Source organism: Eretmochelys imbricata, chromosome 11 (genome assembly GCF_965152235.1).
Source record: "Eretmochelys imbricata isolate rEreImb1 chromosome 11, rEreImb1.hap1, whole genome shotgun sequence".
Classification (NCBI taxonomy): domain Eukaryota; kingdom Metazoa; phylum Chordata; order Testudines; family Cheloniidae; genus Eretmochelys; species Eretmochelys imbricata.
In genome coordinates, this window is record NC_135582.1 from 63866247 (window position 1) to 63886054 (window position 19808).

The 19808-nt window shown below is 44.5% G+C and overlaps 1 protein-coding gene across 1 annotated transcript; it reads right to left on the reverse strand.

The window, feature by feature from the left end:
* Positions 1-1221: 1221 nt before the first annotated feature.
* C11H2orf80 (chromosome 11 C2orf80 homolog) lies at positions 1222-19326 on the reverse strand. The gene is made up of 10 exons (XM_077829472.1): positions 19286-19326; positions 18031-18112; positions 14636-14718; positions 14408-14495; positions 13553-13630; positions 9930-10000; positions 9390-9468; positions 2709-2796; positions 1934-2049; positions 1222-1326 (listed from the first exon to the last, which is right to left on the reverse strand). Exons 1-10 carry the CDS (start codon positions 19324-19326, stop codon positions 1222-1224), a joined length of 831 nt encoding a protein of 276 aa, XP_077685598.1.
* Positions 19327-19808: the final 482 nt, after the last annotated feature.

Genomic DNA, 19808 nt, shown 5'->3' on the forward strand with positions numbered 1-19808 from the left:
CAAGTCATTTCATTCCTATGGGAATGGCTACGCAGTGTTCTGGAGACTGCAGGAGTGAGCGTCCCAGCCTGAGTCGACAGACTTGGGCTGTCAGGGCTTGTGCTAGTGCTCTAAAAATAGCTGTGTAGACAGCACTTTAAAGCCCCCACACCTAGGCTTGAGAGCCCGAGTTGCAGCTATTTCAAGCGCAAGCCCCACTAGCATGAGTCTGTGGATCCTGTCTGGGAGGGTCACTCCTGGATGCAGTGTAGACATAGTCTATGTGTTTAAAGCAAAACAAAGCAGAAGGCAAGTTGTACCTGGTTTAATTCTGGAACTCTTGCAAAGCTGACCTTGCAATCCGTAAACAAAACACAATTCATTTGAACCAATGGGCAATACAAAAAACCCCCATGTTTCAAAGGTTTTATTTTCTTTTCTATACATAAAGTTAGTATACAAACCATACTTGGGGCATGTATTAATACAACTATACAATATACCAGCATAGCTAGGAACTTCTGAGACATTTGTCTTTACAGAGGGATATCCTCTAGCCATTCTTAGTAATTTGTTTTTAACGCTATAGCATTTTTAATGTGCAAGATAAAACATAAAGAATAACGATATCACTCTGTCCATAGCATCATAAACATCCCTTATCAATGAGAATTTCTACTCAGATTGGGTCTAATACAATTCATATTAAAGAAAGGAAAACCTCTCCTTGTCTTCAATAGGAACTGGGTCAGGCCCTGTGGCCCTGATTGAGCAAGGCATCCTGATTCTGCAAATCACTGAAGTCCCATTTACTTAATGGGACTTAAGCACTTGCTGTGCTGAACAGAGATGGTCTTATTAGCGTGCTCAAAGTCTTTGCTGAATCAGGGCCTACATCAGCATGGGAGTGAGCTATTAAAGATACAGAAAAGGGGATGGAGAAATGCTAAGCTACGATGTGAAAGCTGTGTTGAAAACTAGGAGTACAACTGCTAACTTTAGCTTACCCCTTCAAGAAATCAAATGGCAACTAATATGGAAAGGAACAGTAACACTTAAAGATGAACTTGAGGATAATATGCCCCACATTGAGGTAGGCAGCCTGTTTCCATAACAGAGCCAAGGGGGCTAAAACAGCCATTCAAATACAAAAGTAGCACACCTGCCTCACCAAAATCTAGGGACTAACCCTCCCCACCCCCCTGTGCAAAATGAATTGCACAGCACTGTCTTGGGTAAGAGTCATGAGACCTGGCTTCTTGTTACATCTCTTCTTCCTTCCTTCCTTCCACTCTTTGTTGCAAGCTCCTCTGGAAAGATTCCTTGCTTAAACTGTTTTCTAGCCCCCTGCAGGACACAAACAAACATTGAGCTGTTAAGCACAAGTACAGTGTGGCACTGGGCCACTGGCAACAAGTTCATCAGCTTGTCTACCCAGCAGCTACAAGGCAAGCAATAGAACTGGGCAAATAGTGTACAAATAATGGAGGGCCTAATTCACCCCTGCATTTGTCCAGTTTTACATGAGTGGGAATCCACGGATTTCTTAAGGGAGGTAAGTGTTCAGATTTTTAAACAAACTATCTTTGACTAGTTTTGTGCCCTACAGATAATTCCAGCGAATGAGTTTTGCTGGCAGGAATATTTGCCGAAACAATGAATTTCAAGTGAATATTACAGAATTTTACTGGAAAGCAAATTTCAAATTCATAATAATCAGGGAAGTATCGGCTTTTCATTGACCTCAAGAAATCAAATATGATTAATGCTATATAGATCATTAATTCCAGTGCTCCTGGAAATTGATTGAAACAGACTGCAAAATCTTCCATTCTGTAGCGCTCCAGAAAAGGCTCTGTGAACTATGGATGGTCCAACAGGCACAATTGGATGTATGCCGATATATCCTATTGCTGCCCAATGGTTTGACCTGGTTTGTATTTTTTAGACTTACTTTGTTGTCTGGCTGTTTTGCTGTTGATGGAGATTCTGATCGCTTGCAGTCCTTATTTGTTCTTGTTGAATTGGTGGTGGCATGTTGATTTGCTGCTGCCTTTTGAAACTTGACACCTTGGCGAAGAGAATATCAACTCATAGTTATATAGTGCCTCCACCTTCCATCCAGAAGAATTCCCAAATGGCTTACAGATTTCCTACCTTGCTTCAATACATGCTCTGAGGGAAGGCTGCCATTGTCAGGTTCTTTCCATCCCTAATGCCTTGGGGGTGGTTCTCATTTTGGTACATTGTGAGTAGTCAGTTTTGTTTTGTGACTAATACTGGCCTGCACCATAACTACTGCGGAAGTCCAGAATCTAGCCCAAGGTCAAGACTGCTCACGTGTCTCTTCAAATGTGTTAAAGACAAACACTATATGACAGTGCAGATGAAGCCATTATTACATCACTAACAAACCAGCAAGGAATGATCCATTTGAAATAATACTTTGCACTTACGCTACCTGATCCAAAGACCAGTGACTTCAGTAGGAAGGCCCCTATGGATTTCAACGGGCTCTGGGTCGGGTTCATATAGCACTTTACACCTGTACATCTCAAAACACTTTACAAAGGTGGGTAAGCATTAATATCCCCATGTCACGGGCGGGGACACAGAAAGGTTAAATGTCTTGCCGTAAAACAGTGGCAAGCTTGGAATTAGAATTCAGGAATCCGAACTCCCAGCCCCCTGCTTAAATCCCTGCGTGAGATGAGGCAAAACATGCTTACTCTGTTTCCAGGCATGTTCCGCAGCTTTCGGGGCTGTCAGCATGGCAAAAGGATGCAATGAGAGATTGAAAGGGTGAATCCGGTGACCCTGGAAGGACAGTAGCACTTAGAGATTAATGAGAAATTGCACAATTGTTTGTCTATTTTATAGTCTTTACAGTCCTGAATATGTTACAAATCACTGGTATTTTCCCTTGGATCACATCCATTTTTCTGAACTGTTCACTTCTAATTTTTCCCATCCTCTTTTGCCCTCTCCCAGTGGCTTGGCAGTGCTGATATCCTTTTGTTAGATAGCTCCTGCATCTCTTGGTTTAGGTGTTCTAGTCAGGTCTGATTTTGTGCCCATCACCATGCTATTTGGGAACCTTCCAGCAAAGCAGTGTGGAAAGATTTGCATATAAACAAAAAAATAGGCAGACACAGGCTCTGACTATATTATTATAAAAGCAACTTTGCTACCTTATCACCAGCAAGAATCTATCCCTGAGCTACACAGTACTCACTATTCAGAGAGAGGTGTTGCTCCAAGCATCACCGCTAATTTCAGAGTGACAGCAGATGAGAGGAAAACCAGCATAACAGCTTCATCTGAAATCTCTCCTTGTCTCCACCAGAAGCAGATCAGGACCTCCAGCCATGGGAATACCAACCAAAGTGGCAGCACTATGGGAAATGGCATGAGCAGGCACTTTGGGAAATCTGGCAAGAAAATCTGCTTTAACTGCTGCACTCTGCAGAGCCCCCACTTCGAAGGGAGGTACAGAGCTTCCCAGGCCATAAAACAAACAGAACATCCCTGGGTCAAGTGGAACCCCCATCATACAACTCCTAGGAAACTCCACAAAACAAACTGGATGGAATTTCCGTCCCCCTATTTGGGAACAACAAGAACGAGGAAATTTGGTTAATGTCACCTTTTTTCTACACATTACGTGGCTGTTCCCGAACATAGTAGTAACCCTATCCAGACAGCAGATGGCAGTCCATATTAATAAGGCCAGGCATGAATGATTTGTTTTATAAGTGCTCCGGAGCCATTGCTAATTATATGGTTTATTATAATCTGATTACAATTCCACAGTAACTTTGGCGGTTGCTCTGGTAACACTTACTTTAAGCCACACCAAGTATGTTAGAACTACCTATAGACTACCACAGTGCGCTGCTGGAACAGGCGGGAGCTTTCCTAATACTTTCAAAGTCATGAACTCAAGACTGCAAAGACTGAATTTGAAGTACGGAAGCAATTACAAATGTAGGCCCAGATTTTCTCCTATGTTGAGGTCTGCTTAGCAGGGCCATCAGGGAGAAAGTTTTACCTCTGTGATCCTCCTGGTCCATCTATGCTGGCTCTGGCATACCAGCATAAATGAGAGCATCTCCAGGGCTGCTCTAATTTAGGCCAGCTGGCTGGGGGCCCTATGGGACCTTGTTCCAGCAGTGAATTTTTATAGCCCAGGCACACGCTGCCCTGTCCTGGCACACCCCAACATGTCCCTTCCCCCCCACCAGGGAGTAGAGGGAGCAGTTGGAGTCAGCTACCACTTGCTGCCAGCTGAGAGCTCTGCTGTGCTGAGGGAATTCTACTTGGGCTACAGCTCCCATTGACTTCCCTTCCATAGTGCAGGATGCAGCTCCTGGTGCTGGGATCCTATCAGAGACACAAGCTATACAGGGTTGACACGTGGCTGGAAGATCTATAATCAGAACTGATAAACTCTGTATTAGATAGCCCTTTTCATAGATAGATCTCAGAGTGCTTCACGGGTAGGGAAACTGAGGCACCAACTTGCCCAGTATCACCCAGAAGACCTGTGCTGGCAATGCTGTAGGCAATTTGGCAAGTGGCATACTTTCCTTTTGAGTTAACACTAAATCCATGTATCAGCATGGTCCACTGTGCTCTCAGAAGTGCCATCTCAGAAAACTGAGGTCCTGGCCACTTGTGGCTATTAAAAATCACATGGGTACCTTTGTGGCACTGGTCTAGCAAAGCACTTAAGTACACGCTTAAAGTTAAGCATATGAATAGTCGCCCTGAAGTCAGTGGGGAAACTCACATGTCTAACCTTGAAAAGAAAAGGAGTATTTGTGGCACCTTAGAGACTAACCAATTTATTTGAGCATAAGCTTTCATGAGCTACATCTGATGAAGTGAGCTGTAGCTCACGAAAGCTTATACTCAAATAAATTGGTTAGTCTCTAAGGTGCCACAAGTCCTCTTTTTCTTTTTGCGGATACAGACTAACATGGCTGCTACCCTAAAACATGTCTAACCTTGAGCATGTGCTGAAGTGCTTTGCTTTACTAAGCCACTAAGATTGGAGTATTACCGTAATATTCTAGCTTGGAAGCTAGGGCCTAAAACCAGTGATGTCTGCTGAATGCTTGTTGTCTGTGCTGTATATACAGTAGCTCAGTTACTGAGTTACTAGGAGAACACATTCATATATATTTGGTGTCTATTGGTATCAAGTCCTGCACAGACAAAATAGATCAATTTTCTTTTTCTATCCTTTAGCCCAGGGATTATCTTCAGCTGGTGCACAGAGGAAAAGTACAGGAGAAAGACAATCGGCTCCCTCTTGGGAACAAGACCAGCTCCCTGAAGGTCAATTACACAAACACAGAAAGCTTTTGTATGTTGATGCCAGTCTTACACTGGCGTTTTGTTGTTCACTTTAGCTGGTGAGGTCCCCTCTCAGGGAAACTGGTGACCACTGAGTTCTCTTTCTCTCAGAGTCCTTTATGCCAGATATTAAACCATCATCAGAACAGGAGAGTCTTCTAAAACACTCATCAATAACCTAAACAATACAGTATTTCTGCCAGGCATTTATGTACACTTTAGTCTATTGGTCTCAGATAAGAAAGGGAAGTTTATAAGATTAGTTTCTTAGACAGGAGATGGTCCAGTGGTTACGGTACTAGGCTGGGACTTGGGAGACCTAAATGTAATTTCCTAGTATGCCAGTCTCTCTGTTCCTCATCTTTAAAATGGGAATAATGGCACTTTGCTATCTTACAAGGGTATTGGCAGGGTAGATAAAGATTGTGAGCTTTTTTTTGTGATACTTTTTTCATTTTTCATGACATTTTCAGCAGCGTTTTTCACCACTTTTTTTGTTACCAAAACTTCAATTGAAGTCACTTTTGAAATTTTCCATTTACAATAACTGGTGGTAAGAAAATGTGGTTTTAGGTAAACAGAAAATTTTAGATAAAGTTAGTCCAAAATATCACCAAAAATTTCATGGAAAAATTGTATGTTGACGATTTTCCATAAAAACATTCATTTTTGAAAAAAAGGCCATTTTTGGATGAAAAGCGTTTTGTGCCAAAAATGTTGATGATCTCTAGGCTCAGACGCGTGACTGCATGTGAGGAGAGTTCCACCAGGTAACGTGAGGACTTAATTGGGTCCATTATTTTTATCTTCCATAAGGAAAGGCTGAATAACTTTGGCCTGATCCACACTAAGAAATTAGGGTCGTATAACTCTGTTGCTCAGGGATGTGAAAAAGCTCAGCGATACAGTTAAACCGGTCTGACCCCCAGTATAGATGGCGTGAGGTTGATGGGAGACCTGGCTACCGCCTCTCGGGGAGGTGAGATCTCATCTGGAATACTGTGTGCAGTTCTGGTCTCCTGTGTTTAAGAAAGATGGATTCAAACCGGAACAGGTGCAGAGAAGGGCTACTAGGACGATTCAAGGAGAGACTCGAAGAGCTTGGCTTGTTTAGCCTAACAAAATGAATGCTGAGGGGAGATGTAACTGCTGTCTATAAATACACTAGAGGGATAAATACCAGGGAGGGAGAAGAGTTATGTAAATTAAATGCCAATCTGGACACAAGAACAAATGGATATAAACTGGCCACCAACAAGTTTAGGCTTGAAATTAGATGAAGGTTTCTAACCATCAGAGGAGTGAAGTTCTGGAACAGCCTTCCAAGGGGAGCAGTGGGGGCAAAAAGCCTAACTGGCTTCAAGTCTGACCTTGATAAGTTTATGGAAGGTATGGTATGATGAGACTGCCTACAATGGCATGTAGCTGATCTGCAACTGCTCGTAACAAATATCTCCAGCAGCGAGTGATGGGACACTAGATGGGGTGGGCTCTGAGTTACTACAGCAAATTCTTTCCCAGATGTTTGGCTAGTGGGTCTTGCCCACATGATCAGGGTCTAACTGATCAACACATTTGGGGTCAGGAAGGAATTTTCCCCGGGGTCAGATTGGCTTGGGGCATGGGTCACTCACAGGTTTAAATGAGTGTAAATGGTGGATTCTCTCTAACTTCTGAAGTCTTTAAATCATGATTTGAGGACTTCAGTAATTCAGCCAGAGGTTAGGGGTCTTTTAGGAGTGGGTGGCTGAGGTGCTGTGGCCTGCAATGTGCAGGAGATCAAACTAGATGATCATGATGCTCCCTTCTGGCCTTAAGGTCTACGAGTCTATGAAGTGGATTATCTCCTGTGACAGGAGAAGCCCTCCCATCGGTGTAGTAGGGAATATCTTCTGGAAGCGCAGCTGCAGTGTTTTAAGTGTGGACAAACTTAGTGGAAATGCCTTTACTTCCCCACCTTCGTGAACAGCTTTAATTCCAAAGTGAAATTAAATTAAATGAGTTGGGCAGACTCAGCTAAACTCCTGCCGCACGTGAGTCCATGCTACAAAAGCATGACATGCAATGGATCAAATTCTTCCCTGACTTATGCCCCATGCAAGTCCAAGGAGTGGAGTCTCTGGCACCAGATGTCAACAGAGGATGTCAGTCGAGGCAGAATTTGGTCTACTATGCTGTGCTGCTGAGGAGAATCAGGACACAGATGGTATAGAAGTGAACTCTCTCTCACATGTGGAGAGGCTGGTCTTCCCAAAGCTGGGGGTACTGTTGGGAAGCTTGCGTACCACCTCCTGGGTCTACGTGGCCTTAGTATATTAAGAAGCCTCCATCTGCCTTGCTACCAGCCCTTAAATTGAGTTTAAATTCTCCTGACTAGCTACCCACTTGTAGCCTGCAAGGCCCCTTTAGAGTCAAATCCAACTGTGGCATTAGTTTGGCCCTTCCATATGTTAGTTTCCGTCTGTATTCTGTTTCTCCAGTAACTTGCTTCCTCTTTGTGTGAAAGGAAGAGTGGTCATGGCCTCATTCTACAGCTGATAACATGGCCAGAACTGGTTGTATTGTCAGATAGGCATTGAGGAACCATTTACATTTCAGGTATGTCTACACAGCAAAGAAAAACCCGCAGCTGGCCCATGCTAGCTAGCTCAGGCTTGTGGGGCTTGGGCTGCAGGGCTGTTTCATTGCTGTATAGACTTCTGGGCTTGAGCTGCAGCCCAAGCTCTGGGATCCTCCCACCTCACAGGAGCCTAGAGCCTGGGCGGCCTAAGTCAGCTGGCACGGGTCAGCTGCAGGTGTCTAGTTGCTGTGCAGACATACCCTACAAGTCCCTCACTGCTTGTGCATGGCTGCTGCACGTTTACAAATTCCATGTTCTAGAAACTAAGCGCTTCTGTAGCGTGGCTGGGACAAAACGGTTAACGTTGGGGGATTGTGTTGTAGCCCAGGTTGCCCCAAGCATATGATCACCTAACACTTGGGCTGATCGAAAACAGTCAGAGTTTTTGAAATTTTGACAAATTTTTAACGAACAAGTTCACTAAAATGTTTGTAGTTTTTTTAACCAACTGTGCCAAAACCATGCAAGACAACAGTGCGCTGATACAGTAAGATTCATAGTATTGCCTCGCCCTTAAAGACAGGGAGCCAGATTCTCAGCTGGTGTAAATGGGTGTGGCTAGCTTGAAGTCAAGGCAACTCCGTCAGTTTACATCAACTGAGAGTGTGACCCAGTGTTCCGCTGTGCTCCTCCCCAACACTTCAGTGACAGGGAGAATCTTTACTTTGACAACAATCTGTACCCATTATTTCAAACCATTAAAAAAGGCCTCTGTTTGCACCCAGAATTTTGCATGTGCAATTTTGAGAGGCTCCGCACCTGGACTTGCATGTGGAATCAGTGGTTCCATGTCTCACCACAACTGACATGCAGTAATCAGAGTTGAGGGGTCAAAAACTTCATCTGACTGCAATTAGAAGCAAACTGAGAATCTGGATTGAGCCCACTTTGGACATGTGTCCTTCCTCGTTCCAGATGCTGCTCTTGTGCCAGTGCAGTCTCATGTTCTTAGGTGGATATGGAGTGTTTTATTATGAAACAAAATTAGTGGATGTAGAATTAATTTAACAATTAATGAGCTTCTGGAATGCACCCACTTTACTACTGATGTTTGCTGACTGCAGCTGATTCATGAGCCTTTGGTGGAAGTGAAAAAAACAGTTCATCAGTTGCTGAGTTTACGAAATGCATCATCATGAGTGGCAGGAGCCAGAAGAAATTGGTTCTCTAATGAATCCACATCACTACCTGGCTGGATATTCAGCGGACCATACTGAAAATGCCTTATGTTCCTGACAAAGTCACAGTCTAGCTCCTGATTCTGCCCCTGATTAATTTCAGCAGAACTTCTCACATACTTAAAGTTAGGCACATGCTTAAGCCCCTTGCTAACTCAGGATCTCTGTCTCCAAACTCAGATCATTTTGTCGGGACGTCCCAGGCCCCCTCCTATGAGCTCAGCAGTGCCAAGATGCCTCTTCACTCTCACCTCAGCAACTGCAGCTCCCTCCAGGTAATGTGGCTTTATGATGACATTTGAATCCCCAATTATAGGCTGGAATTTTCTCCTGTTCAAGTCAACAGAAAAACAGGTTTTAATGGAGCAGGATCAAGCCCTATGTGTGGCCATGATACCTGATCAGGGGAAGGGGGAGATCTCAATAGCTCCATCAGGTCCTTACACGTGATCCCACAAGGAAGTTCTGCTAGGTTTCACTTCAAGGGGGATGTTCACAGCTATGGGTATGGTGCGGAGAGGTGCAAAGATGTAAATATCAGATTCCTAAATTTGCCTAAGATTTCTGGGACTGAGGAAGGATGGTTTTTTGGTTAAAGCACAAGACTGAGCCTCAGAAGTTCTGGGTTCAACTGCTGGCTGTGCCACAGATTTCCTATATGGCCTTGGGCTTGTCACTGAATCTCTCTTTGTGGCTGGTCAACCGTCTGCAGAACAGGGATGATGATGCTTCCATTCTCCCACTCTCTCTGTCGCTCTACTTGGATTGTAAGATCTTAAGGGAAGGCTCACACTCTCTCGTTGTCTGCACAGTGTCTGGCACAATGCAGGCTCCAGTTCAACTCCATACCCTCTAGGCACCACTGTAATACAAACAACAAAATCACAGTCCCAGTCCTATCAGTTTGCTCAGTGTAACAGCTCATGCACAACTTGTATAGGACTTGTAAGTAACTGCACCCTCCAATGTAGTTCACGTCATTTCCGTGTCCTCTTTTTGGCATCACTATAAAGAGAACCTACTGGATCTCTGAAGGGGAAAGACCTTGGGAGGTCAGAGGATGGCACTCACACCTGCTTGTCCATCTCTTTTTGACCCCTTCCAGTAGGAGGCTGTCTGGTCCTGCATTCGATGGAGTAGACATTGAACCTTCTCTGAACAAATGTCAGAGGAAGACAACACCTACACAAGAATGAGACTCATTGACCGAGGTGCAAAGCAAGGCCTACCTTTTGTGCCTATCCCAGAGGTGGCTTCTTCGACCAGCCCATTGATCTTATTCAGCTGGCTAAAAACAAAATACTGTCCCTACAATCTTCAGTGACCAAGCGTTCACTGCAGACCACATATGGTGCAGCAAGTGTGTGTGTGCACTCCAAGTTTTAATTCAATACATGGCTTGATTGGCAAGGCAGGGAATCTGAGTCCACAACTCAGGCATCTCTGTAACAGGATAAGGGTTAGATAAGTGATTAGACTTTATAAATAGCTCACTCCCAGTGGCCTCGTGTCTATTGTTTGTCTTGGTGTGGTTGTGTATTTCAGTGTGGAGCAAAGAAAATAATAGCATTTTGAAAATGTTTGATCGTTTTAAAACACAGGTCCCCATACAGCCAAGCAGCCAGCCCTAGAAATGCCAATGTCTTCGGTTGATCCTGCAAGTTGTTACGCAATCTGTGTCCAGTCCAGCACAACACTTACCAAGTGTAACTTGACAGGACTACACGTGTGCTTAAAGGCAAACATGCGCTTCAGCGCTTTGCTGTATCACAGCCAGGGAGCTCAGCATATTGCAGGAGCATTTTGACCCTACGTTTTTTTAAATAGGTTTGGGTCTAGGACTTTTAGTTTTGTTGGATCATACAATCGTAGGACTGGAAGGGACCTCGAGAGGTCATCTAGTCCAGTCCCCTGCACTCGTGGCAGGATGAAGTATTATCTAGACCAGACCTGACAGGTGTTTGTCCAACCCGCTCTTAAAAATCCCCTGTGATGGAGATTCCACAACTTCCTAGGCAATTTATTCCAGTGCTTAACCACCCTGACAGGAAGTTTTTCCTAATGTCCAACCTTAAACTAATGGCTTGACATGCTGCCTTCCTAGCGTATAAGGCTAAAACGATTCATGCAGAAGATCTGCAAAATCTATATGAGAGGGAAGTGGCCTGAGGATTGGTAGGAAGAGACAGGCCAAGGGGGGAGTTCAGGTTGCCCCAGGAGATATTACTGCAGAAAGCTGTCAGAATTCAGTTTTCAACCAAATTAACTTGCTCTTGGCAAAAATCCACACATCAGGATAGACAGATGTAAGCATTTCCATGGCTATTGTAGCACGCTGTACAAGAACCATCTGGAAATGGGGGAGGAGGGAGCTGTGGGATCCATCTCAGGCCTTAGAGTAACAGCCATGTTAGTCTGTATTTGCAAAAAGAAAAGGAGTACTTGTGGCACCTTAGAGACTAACCAATTTATTTGAGCATAAGCTTTCGTGAGCTACAGCTCACTTCATCGGATGCAGTGAAGTGAGCTGTAGCTCACGAAAGCTTATGCTCAAATAAATTGGTTAGTCTCTAAGGTGCCACAAGTACTCCTTTTCTTATCTCAGGCCTTGTTTACACCAGGAATTTGCCCCAATTCCAGCTATCAGAGTAACACACTCCTAGACATGGCAAACTAATGTAATGGTGGTGACCCCTGTTTAGCTTACTTCGAACTGGAAACACGCAATAAATGTTGCCCTCATGGCTAGCAACTAATGGCTGAAATCAGAGGAAATAAAGTAGCCACATTTTGGGGTGTGGGGGGAGACACAAACTTCCCGCTTCAGGGTTTACGAAACTCGAATGATTGGAGATTAGGGTTAGACCTTCATGGGAGACAAATTGTCCCACATCCGCATATTGTGGGGCTCCTGCACCTTCCTTTGAAGCATCTGGCAGTGGTCACTGTCAAAGACAGCCTTCCGAACTAGCTGCACCACAGGTCTGATTTACTGTTTCAATTCCTATGGAAATCCTCAGTGCAGATAAGGCCTGAGAGTGAAAAATGCTTCAAAAAGTTTTCTGCACATGTCCAGCCAGCCGTAGAGCAGATTCTCATGTTTGGATCAGTGCAGCGTCCTGATTTTCCCCTGTACAGTAACTGCATTTAAAAAAAATTCTCTTCAGCAGGTGGGTGGGGAACTAGGAAGCAGGGGTGCTGGAACAATTTGTATAGTGGGCCTGCTGAGAGCCATTGAACCAAACTGTAAACCCCCAGCACCACTAGTTCCAGCATCTATGCTAGGAAGCTTGTATTGTTATTATCATATGCCACTCAGTATATCTGTGTGATATTACCCTGCCTGAATACATAGATCAAAAGGGGTTGCTAAATAAACCAGGCAGAAAAGGTACAACAAAGGCCTAGGTAAGGAGCATCCCCTCAAACACGAGCCAGGTTTCTAGCCCTGGAAAGGAGACTTCTCAGACTGGACCCTGGCAACACGCTGAGAATCTGCAGTTTGCCAACTGCTGTCAGCTGACCCAGAGACTGACTGGGAGTCAGGAGCTTGCTGTAACTTGGTGCCTAAGAGAGCAGAGGAGCACCAGGGCTAAGTCATCTCTGCCCTTGGGCTGAGCTGAAAGCCAAGCAGAGGAAAGACAGTATGCATGGATCTCTATTTTAAATCCATTGCCCTGAGTGCTGTGAATGGTTTGGCAAAATAAATCATACTTTTTATTTTGGAGAAGCTGCTTCTGTGTCACTGCAAACGGTCACTGTCCACAGATTCCCACCAGGAAATTCTTGCTGGTGCCAACCCTGCTGGGCCTGCTAGGTATCACGGTTGGCAACCAGAGGGCTGTAACCCAGAGAGCCGGTCAGAGTGGTTGGATGCTGGAGTCCCACCTCAAAGGGAAGTGGAGGCACGGGCCTGTCCCTTGGAAGGGCTGTGCTCAGGGGACTGGAAAAGGATCTCAGAAAAGGCAGGCTGCCCAAGGACCATGACAAGGCGTTGGAATGGAGCATGCTCAGAGTTTGGATGGCACGAGTTTGACCCAGATTAATTAAGAACGGGATGAAACTATCCAGAGAATCCATCCCTAATATAGTTCCAGCAAACAAAGTAGAAACCAGTGAGCAGCAATTTAAAATAAAAGCCAGGCAGCCTACTCCACTCCATGGCCCTGGCTGGTATTTAACTGCTTGTAATGACTGCAAAAAGCTTATCAGTGTGGTGCTGGGTCAGCTCTCCTCCGCTCACTTCTATCAGAATCCCCACTGACCAGATAACCATAATTGCCTGCTGAGCAACGAAATCAGCTCTGTTTATTCACACAGGAGGGCGGGTATAAACAACAGCTGCTGCAACATAGACCCAGCTGATGCCAGCTTCAAACAATTAGAAAACAGCCTCCACAATCTTGCCACTCACTTTGGCAGAGCGGTGCCAGCGTGTTGCTGAGGGCCCCGTGCTGTAAATCTCAAAGACGTCTTCAATGGGGATGCTGTTCTGTGAAAGCAGGTCAGGAAAGGGGTTTAGTCCGTGGGGTGGGTATTTTTGGGTTTGAATTAATAAATATGTAGAATCCAAATGACACCCCGTCCTGTAGAGTCCCTACCACCTAGAAGGATTTTAACTTCCAGGGTTACCCTATGGGCTAGGTACCTGACATGAACATCTAGGGTTGCCTCATGTAGCTGCTATGGCCCCATTGACGTTTGCTCCTGTGACCTTCTGCCACAGAGAAGACATAGTGGAACACAGCAGGAATCTGACTGAAGCAGAGCTAATGTGGGGCCTAAAACATGTCATTGCATAAAGATCAGCAAAACTTGGGGCAAGAGCATTCTGCTACCAGGACTGATTCCATTGCTCCTTCATTAGATCTGTGGATTGCTGTGCATGTCACGGGATATACTGAAACATGGGGTTTGGTAGACCACGGTGTAGCTCTGACTTGATCATTGTGCTATAATTGTTCAGACTATTATTTTATCATCATTTTCTTTGATATTCCTTATGTTAAAAGCTGTTTGTGAGACAAGATATTCACCTCCCTAACCCTCCATCAGATTGCTACAAGCTAATGGTGCCTAATCTTTACTGTGTTTAACAAAAGGTTACAACTCCCATCCCTTGATGAAAATTAGACAGTTTTGTACATTTAAAAATGTATGTACATTGCATTGCATGAACTCTCGCAAAATACACAGCATGTCTAGTATTTTGTTCATCTGGGAAGCTGCTGGAGAACAAAAGATCTTGCTATCATTATTGCTTCCTTACCATTAAGATCCCGGCATAAAATGATAAAATCATGGCTTCTCTCTCAGTTCGGTTGGGATAGATGTATCTGCTGTGAAGCGGCAAATTCCTATCCAGGATAATCGGAGGGAATATAAGTAAATGGGGTTAGCCTGAAAGATATTGGACCTGATTTATGCCTGAGTTACTCCAGTTTTACACTGGTGTAAGTCCATTGCAGGATTGGGGCCTCCGTCTGTTTATACTCACCTTTTCCCTTTTGCCAAAGGACTTTGGGCTTCTGAATCATTCAACCACAGTAAAGCAACATTGATGGCCAAGTCGTAATGAGCCTGAAAACAGAACAGAAAGGAAGGATGGTGCAGGACTTAGGGCACTAGCCTCGGACTCGGGTTCAATTTCCTACTCTGCTACAGACTTCCTATGTGACTGTGGGCATGTCACTTAGGGCCAGATTGTTAATGGTATTTAGGAACCTAGTGGGCTTTTCAAAAGCACCAAGGTGCCTAAAACTCATTGATTTCAATGGGTGCTGGGCACGTCAGTGCTTTAGAAATTCCACTAGGCTCCTAAATGCCTTTTAAAACTCTGGCCTGTAGTCTCTGTGCCGCAGTTCCCCATCTGTACGATAGCACTGCCCTACCTCACCTGGGGTGTGGTGAGGATAAATACCTTAAAAGCTGAGAGGTGATTGCATACTACCGTGATGTGGACCACATCCACCTAGATAAAAAAAAAGGAGTACTTGTGGCACCTTAGAGACTAACAAATTTATTTGAGCATAAGCTTTCATGAGCTACAGCTCACTTCATCGGCTGCATTCAGCAGAAAATACAGTGGGGAGATTTATATACATAGAGAACATGAAACAATGGGTGTTACCATACACACTGTAAGGAGAGTGATCACTTAAGGTGAGCTATTACCAGCAGATCTCACAGATCTTGGGAGACAGGCCAGTCCTTGCTTACAGACAGCCCCCCAACCTGAAGCAAATACTCACCAGCAACCACACACCACACAACAGAACCACTAACCCAGGAACCTATCCTTGCAACAAAGCCCGTTGCCAACTGTGTCTACATATCTATTCAGGGGATGCCATCATAGGGCCTAATCACATCAGCCACACTATCAGAGGCTCGTTCACCTGCACATCTACCAATGTGATATATGCCATCATGTGCCAGCAATGCCCCTCTGCCATGTACATTGGTCAAACTGGACAGTCTCTACGTAAAAGAATAAATGGACACAAACCAGACGTCAAGAATTATAACATTCAAAAACCAGTTGGAGAACACTTCAATCTCTTTGGTCACTCGATTACAGACCTAAAAGTTGCAATTCTTCAACAAAAAAACTTCAAAAACAGACTCCAACGAGAGACTGCTGAATTGGAATTAATTTGCAAACTGGATACAATTAACTTAGGCTTGAATAGAGACTGGGAGTGGATGGGTCATTACACAAAGTAAAACTATTTCCCGATGTTTATTCCCCCCCTCCACCTCCTACTGTTCCTCAGACGTTCTTGTCAACTGCTGGAAATGGCCCACTTTGATTATCACTACAAAAGGTTCCGCCCCCCACCCCGCTCTCCTGCTGATAATAGCTCACCTTAAGTGATCGTTACAGGGTGTATGGTAACACCCATTGTCTCATGTTCTCTATGTATATAAATCTCCCCACTGTATTTTTCACTGAATGCATCCGATGAAGTGAGCTGTAGCTCACAAAAGCTTATGCTCAAATAAATTTGTTAATCTCTAAGGTGCCACAAGTCCTCCTTTTCTTTTTGCCAATACAGACTAACACGGCTGCTACTCTGAAACCATCCACCTAGATAGAATCCTAAATGCTATTTTGTAAAACGTGAAACATTGTGATCGGCTGCTGCAGGGGCTGTCTGAATAGGACACCCAGCTTAGCCTGTTCTAGCACCTTATCATTGGCCGATCATGAATACAGCAAACATTGCCTCCAGGCAGGCTGAGCCCTGTGCCTACAGCTGAAGGCTACATTCCGTGACTTACATTTTGATGGTCTCTGAACAGAGACATAAAACTAAACGTTGGCGCTCATTCTGGGGCCTTCTGTCAGACATAAGAACAGCCACAAAGCTCCGTCACAGAATGCGGCACCCCCAGAGCTGATCCTGGGGGAATACAATATGCTATGATAATTTAAAGGGATGCCATCAGCTTGAAAATCTAAAAAGCGTGACCTGCCATTGGTACAAATAACACCCAGGGTGATATAACTGAAAGGAGGAGGAAAAAAGCTGCTCTCTTTGTTACCTTCGTGCATTTGACAGCACTCTGGGCTAGATCATGGATTTGCCAGGAGCCCCAAGTAAGGTGCAGACCTGAGACAAGAGGAGCTCCACTTGAGTCCTGATTCTCCCTTGCCCCAAGGGAAAGAAAGCTGCACCCGCCCTTTGCCAAGAATAGCTTACTTCTGCCTCTGTGCTGGTTCATCTTCACTGGCTGGCGCCTTTGGGGAGGATGGAGTCAAGGCTTCATCTACTAGCCTTTCAAAAGCTTTTCCTTATCAACTTCACGTATTTTTCCCTAGCTGTACAATAGATGCTGAACTTTGTCACAGTTGACTGGTCACAATATCCTAGGACCATGTCATAGAACGCTTATAGGGCTATAAAGTGAAAAATATTGGGCTTTGCCCACCTCTGACTTTTAGATTTTTTCCCTTTACAGCTAACGGTAGCAGGTGATCTCGTAAAGATTAACTTGATCTATAAGTGAAAAGAAGCGCCACGCCTGCAACTGACTTCAGGTGAGTGGATCCCTGCAACCATGTAGAGTCATCATATCGCTAAAAACAAGTTTTCAGAGAAGTTTGTAAAATAATGGATATCTTCCATCTACAAGTATAATAACAGGAAGAAATCCTGGCTCCAATAAAGTCAAAGGGAGTCTTGTACTTCACAAACATTACCTAACTAATCCTCACATGACAATCACCAAGTGGTAGGCTTCATAACTTAATTTTTTTAGCCTAGAAGGGATAATTATGAGCATCTAATTTGATTTCCTGAGCAGCACAGGGCCGTGGAATGTTACCCAGGAATTTCTGCATCCAGACCAAGTAGTAAATAAATATAACCTCCATGTTATAGATGGGGAAACTGAGGTGAAATGGCTTGGCCTTGGCCAAAGAAGGCCTCATTAATCCTGTTTATGCTACTAAATCGACTGCTCTAAGCAGTATTGTTTAATACAGTTGGTCCCCAATGAGTTACACCACATAGTTTGCTTCTGTCTGTTTGAATTAGATCCAATTGAGTTAATACCAGGTAAAATCAGCTAATTTTAGCTCTCATAAGGCAAAAGAGCTGGAGTAACATTTTCAAAAAGTAACTACGTGACTTAAGAATATAAAAGTCTGGGGTCATTGAAAGTCAGTGGGATTTAGGAACCTGTCTCTTTTGAAAAGGCGATTTAGGTACTTTTGAAAATGTTATATGCAACTGATCTCTAGATAGTTTCCCTCTCTTCTAGATAAAACACATTTGTTTACGGATACTAATAGCAAGTTATTTAACTGCATCAAGCCAGGCACCCTTCAGTTCTTTCATTCAGGAATTAAGAATGCAAGATTAGAATAAGAAGTTGTCTGGTTACCATGTCATCGAGAAAGGTGGGCTGCTGTCTTCCTTTCGGGTCGAATTCATTTTCCCGAAGTCTGATGCCGACATAATCGCCTCTAAAAGCAAGAGAGCAACTTGAGTTACAGTTGGTGCTGGACAATCCACTGCATTAGAAGATGGAGTAAGGCAACTCTGAAAAGCCAGCGTACAGTCAGGGCTGTATTTACTGTAGTTCATGAGCTTCACAATCTGCTGCAAGGTTCAGCAGGTATCCCAGCAGCCGATGGCAGCCTCCTTCTGACATGGAAAGCCTTTTATTTTTGCAATCTCAGCTTCTATCTCTATACTCGGAGCTATGGACCTGGCTGTCTGCATCCCCCAAAGGCTTAGAAAGAAAGGGAGAGGGCAATGGTAAGCAAAGTATTCAGACTGAAGTCCTGCTTGGGACAGGCTCCCCTGGCTCTTTGCTGGTGGTGCTGTTGCAATAAAAGCAATGAGCAAACAGTAGGGATGTCACTGCACAACCACCAGCCTGAAAGGGCTGCTGTGTTGGGGTTTGGGCTTCTTATTCCTGGAGGGACTGAAGCTGCAACCTGTACTCAGATGGGGCGTACTCACTCAAGCACGGAGCCCCAGCAAAGTCAGGTGTGGGCCTCCTATTGAATAGAATGGAAGTTGAATTACATTCCTGGAGAAGTTTCAAGGTAGCAGCCGTGTGAGTCTGTATTCGCAAAAAGAAAAGGAATACTTGTGGCACCTTAGAGTGGAAAAACTGAATGCATCCGATGAAGTGAGCTGTAGCTCACAAAAGCTTATGCTCAAATAAATTTGTTAGTCTCTAAGGTGCCACAAGTCCTCCTTTTCTTTTCATTCCTGGAGAAGCTGTACGTGTAGAGGAACCCAGACTCTCTGGATCTGAGAGAGTGAACTTCTACTATGTGAAGTAAAGGATGTAGCCTGCTGGCTTAAGGGCAGTAGCTCTAGTGCCCAGACCCGACCTCTTTGCGTGGTCCAGGCACTAGGCAGGAACCATAACCCACACTGCCAGCATGAGTTCTCTATGTGCACAGCTCAGGGCAGTGGTAGGCTCTGAATTATGGTGGTTTATCTATCTAATGCATATCAAAGGAGGACAGTGGGAGCTGGCCAGCATCCCCAGGGAAGGCTTCCCAGACTTTCCACAAGGGAAAGCCGGAGGACACATGTATGGTATGTCAGACAGAACCTTTAGAATGCAGTCATTGCTAGCTATAGTGCAGTATGGGAACTACCTGGCAGTTGGTACTTACAAGAGTTTTTCAATCTCTTTTTTTAGACGTTTCCTTTCCATGGATGAGGGGTGTTTTCTAGTTGTGGGGAGGCTGCCACAACTCAGACTGCTTACTAAGATCCAGCCTAAAGAGGGAAAGTAACAGAAAGACAGATCACTGTGTATCAATATCACAACCACTGAACCAAAGCCACTGATGGATTAGCGCAAACTGTTTCAATATCCCTGCAAAAACATGGGCGCTGCAGAAGTGGCAGAGTAGTAGGACGCCAGTGGGGATGTAACAGGAAAGGAAAGCAGACAAGACGTTCTGGTAATACAGATAAACAACAACAGTAACAGTTCAGGGTATCTTTGTGCCAAGCCTTGAACGTGAGGATGAGGAGTTTGACTGTGATGTGAAATGTGGCGGGAAGCCAGTGCAGGGATTCAAGCCGGGAGGGGCGACATTTCTTTTAGGTAGGATGCCTATAAGCTTACGTGTTTCTAGAGCACCCATCACAGCAGCATCTAAACGTTAAGTAATCTAGATGTGTCTAGTA

Coding starts and splice junctions, on each gene's coding strand:
- C11H2orf80 (XM_077829472.1), bottom strand. CDS start 19,326: ATGGAAAGGAAACGTCTAAAAAAAGAGATTGAAAAACTCTT. Junction 18,113..19,285: donor AAAGAGATTGAAAAACTCTT/GTAAGTACCAAC, acceptor TCTTGCTTTTAG/AGGCGATTATGTCGGCATCA. Junction 9,469..9,929: donor TGTGCAGACAACGAGAGAGT/GTGAGCCTTCCC, acceptor TGACTTGAACAG/GAGAAAATTCCAGCCTATAA.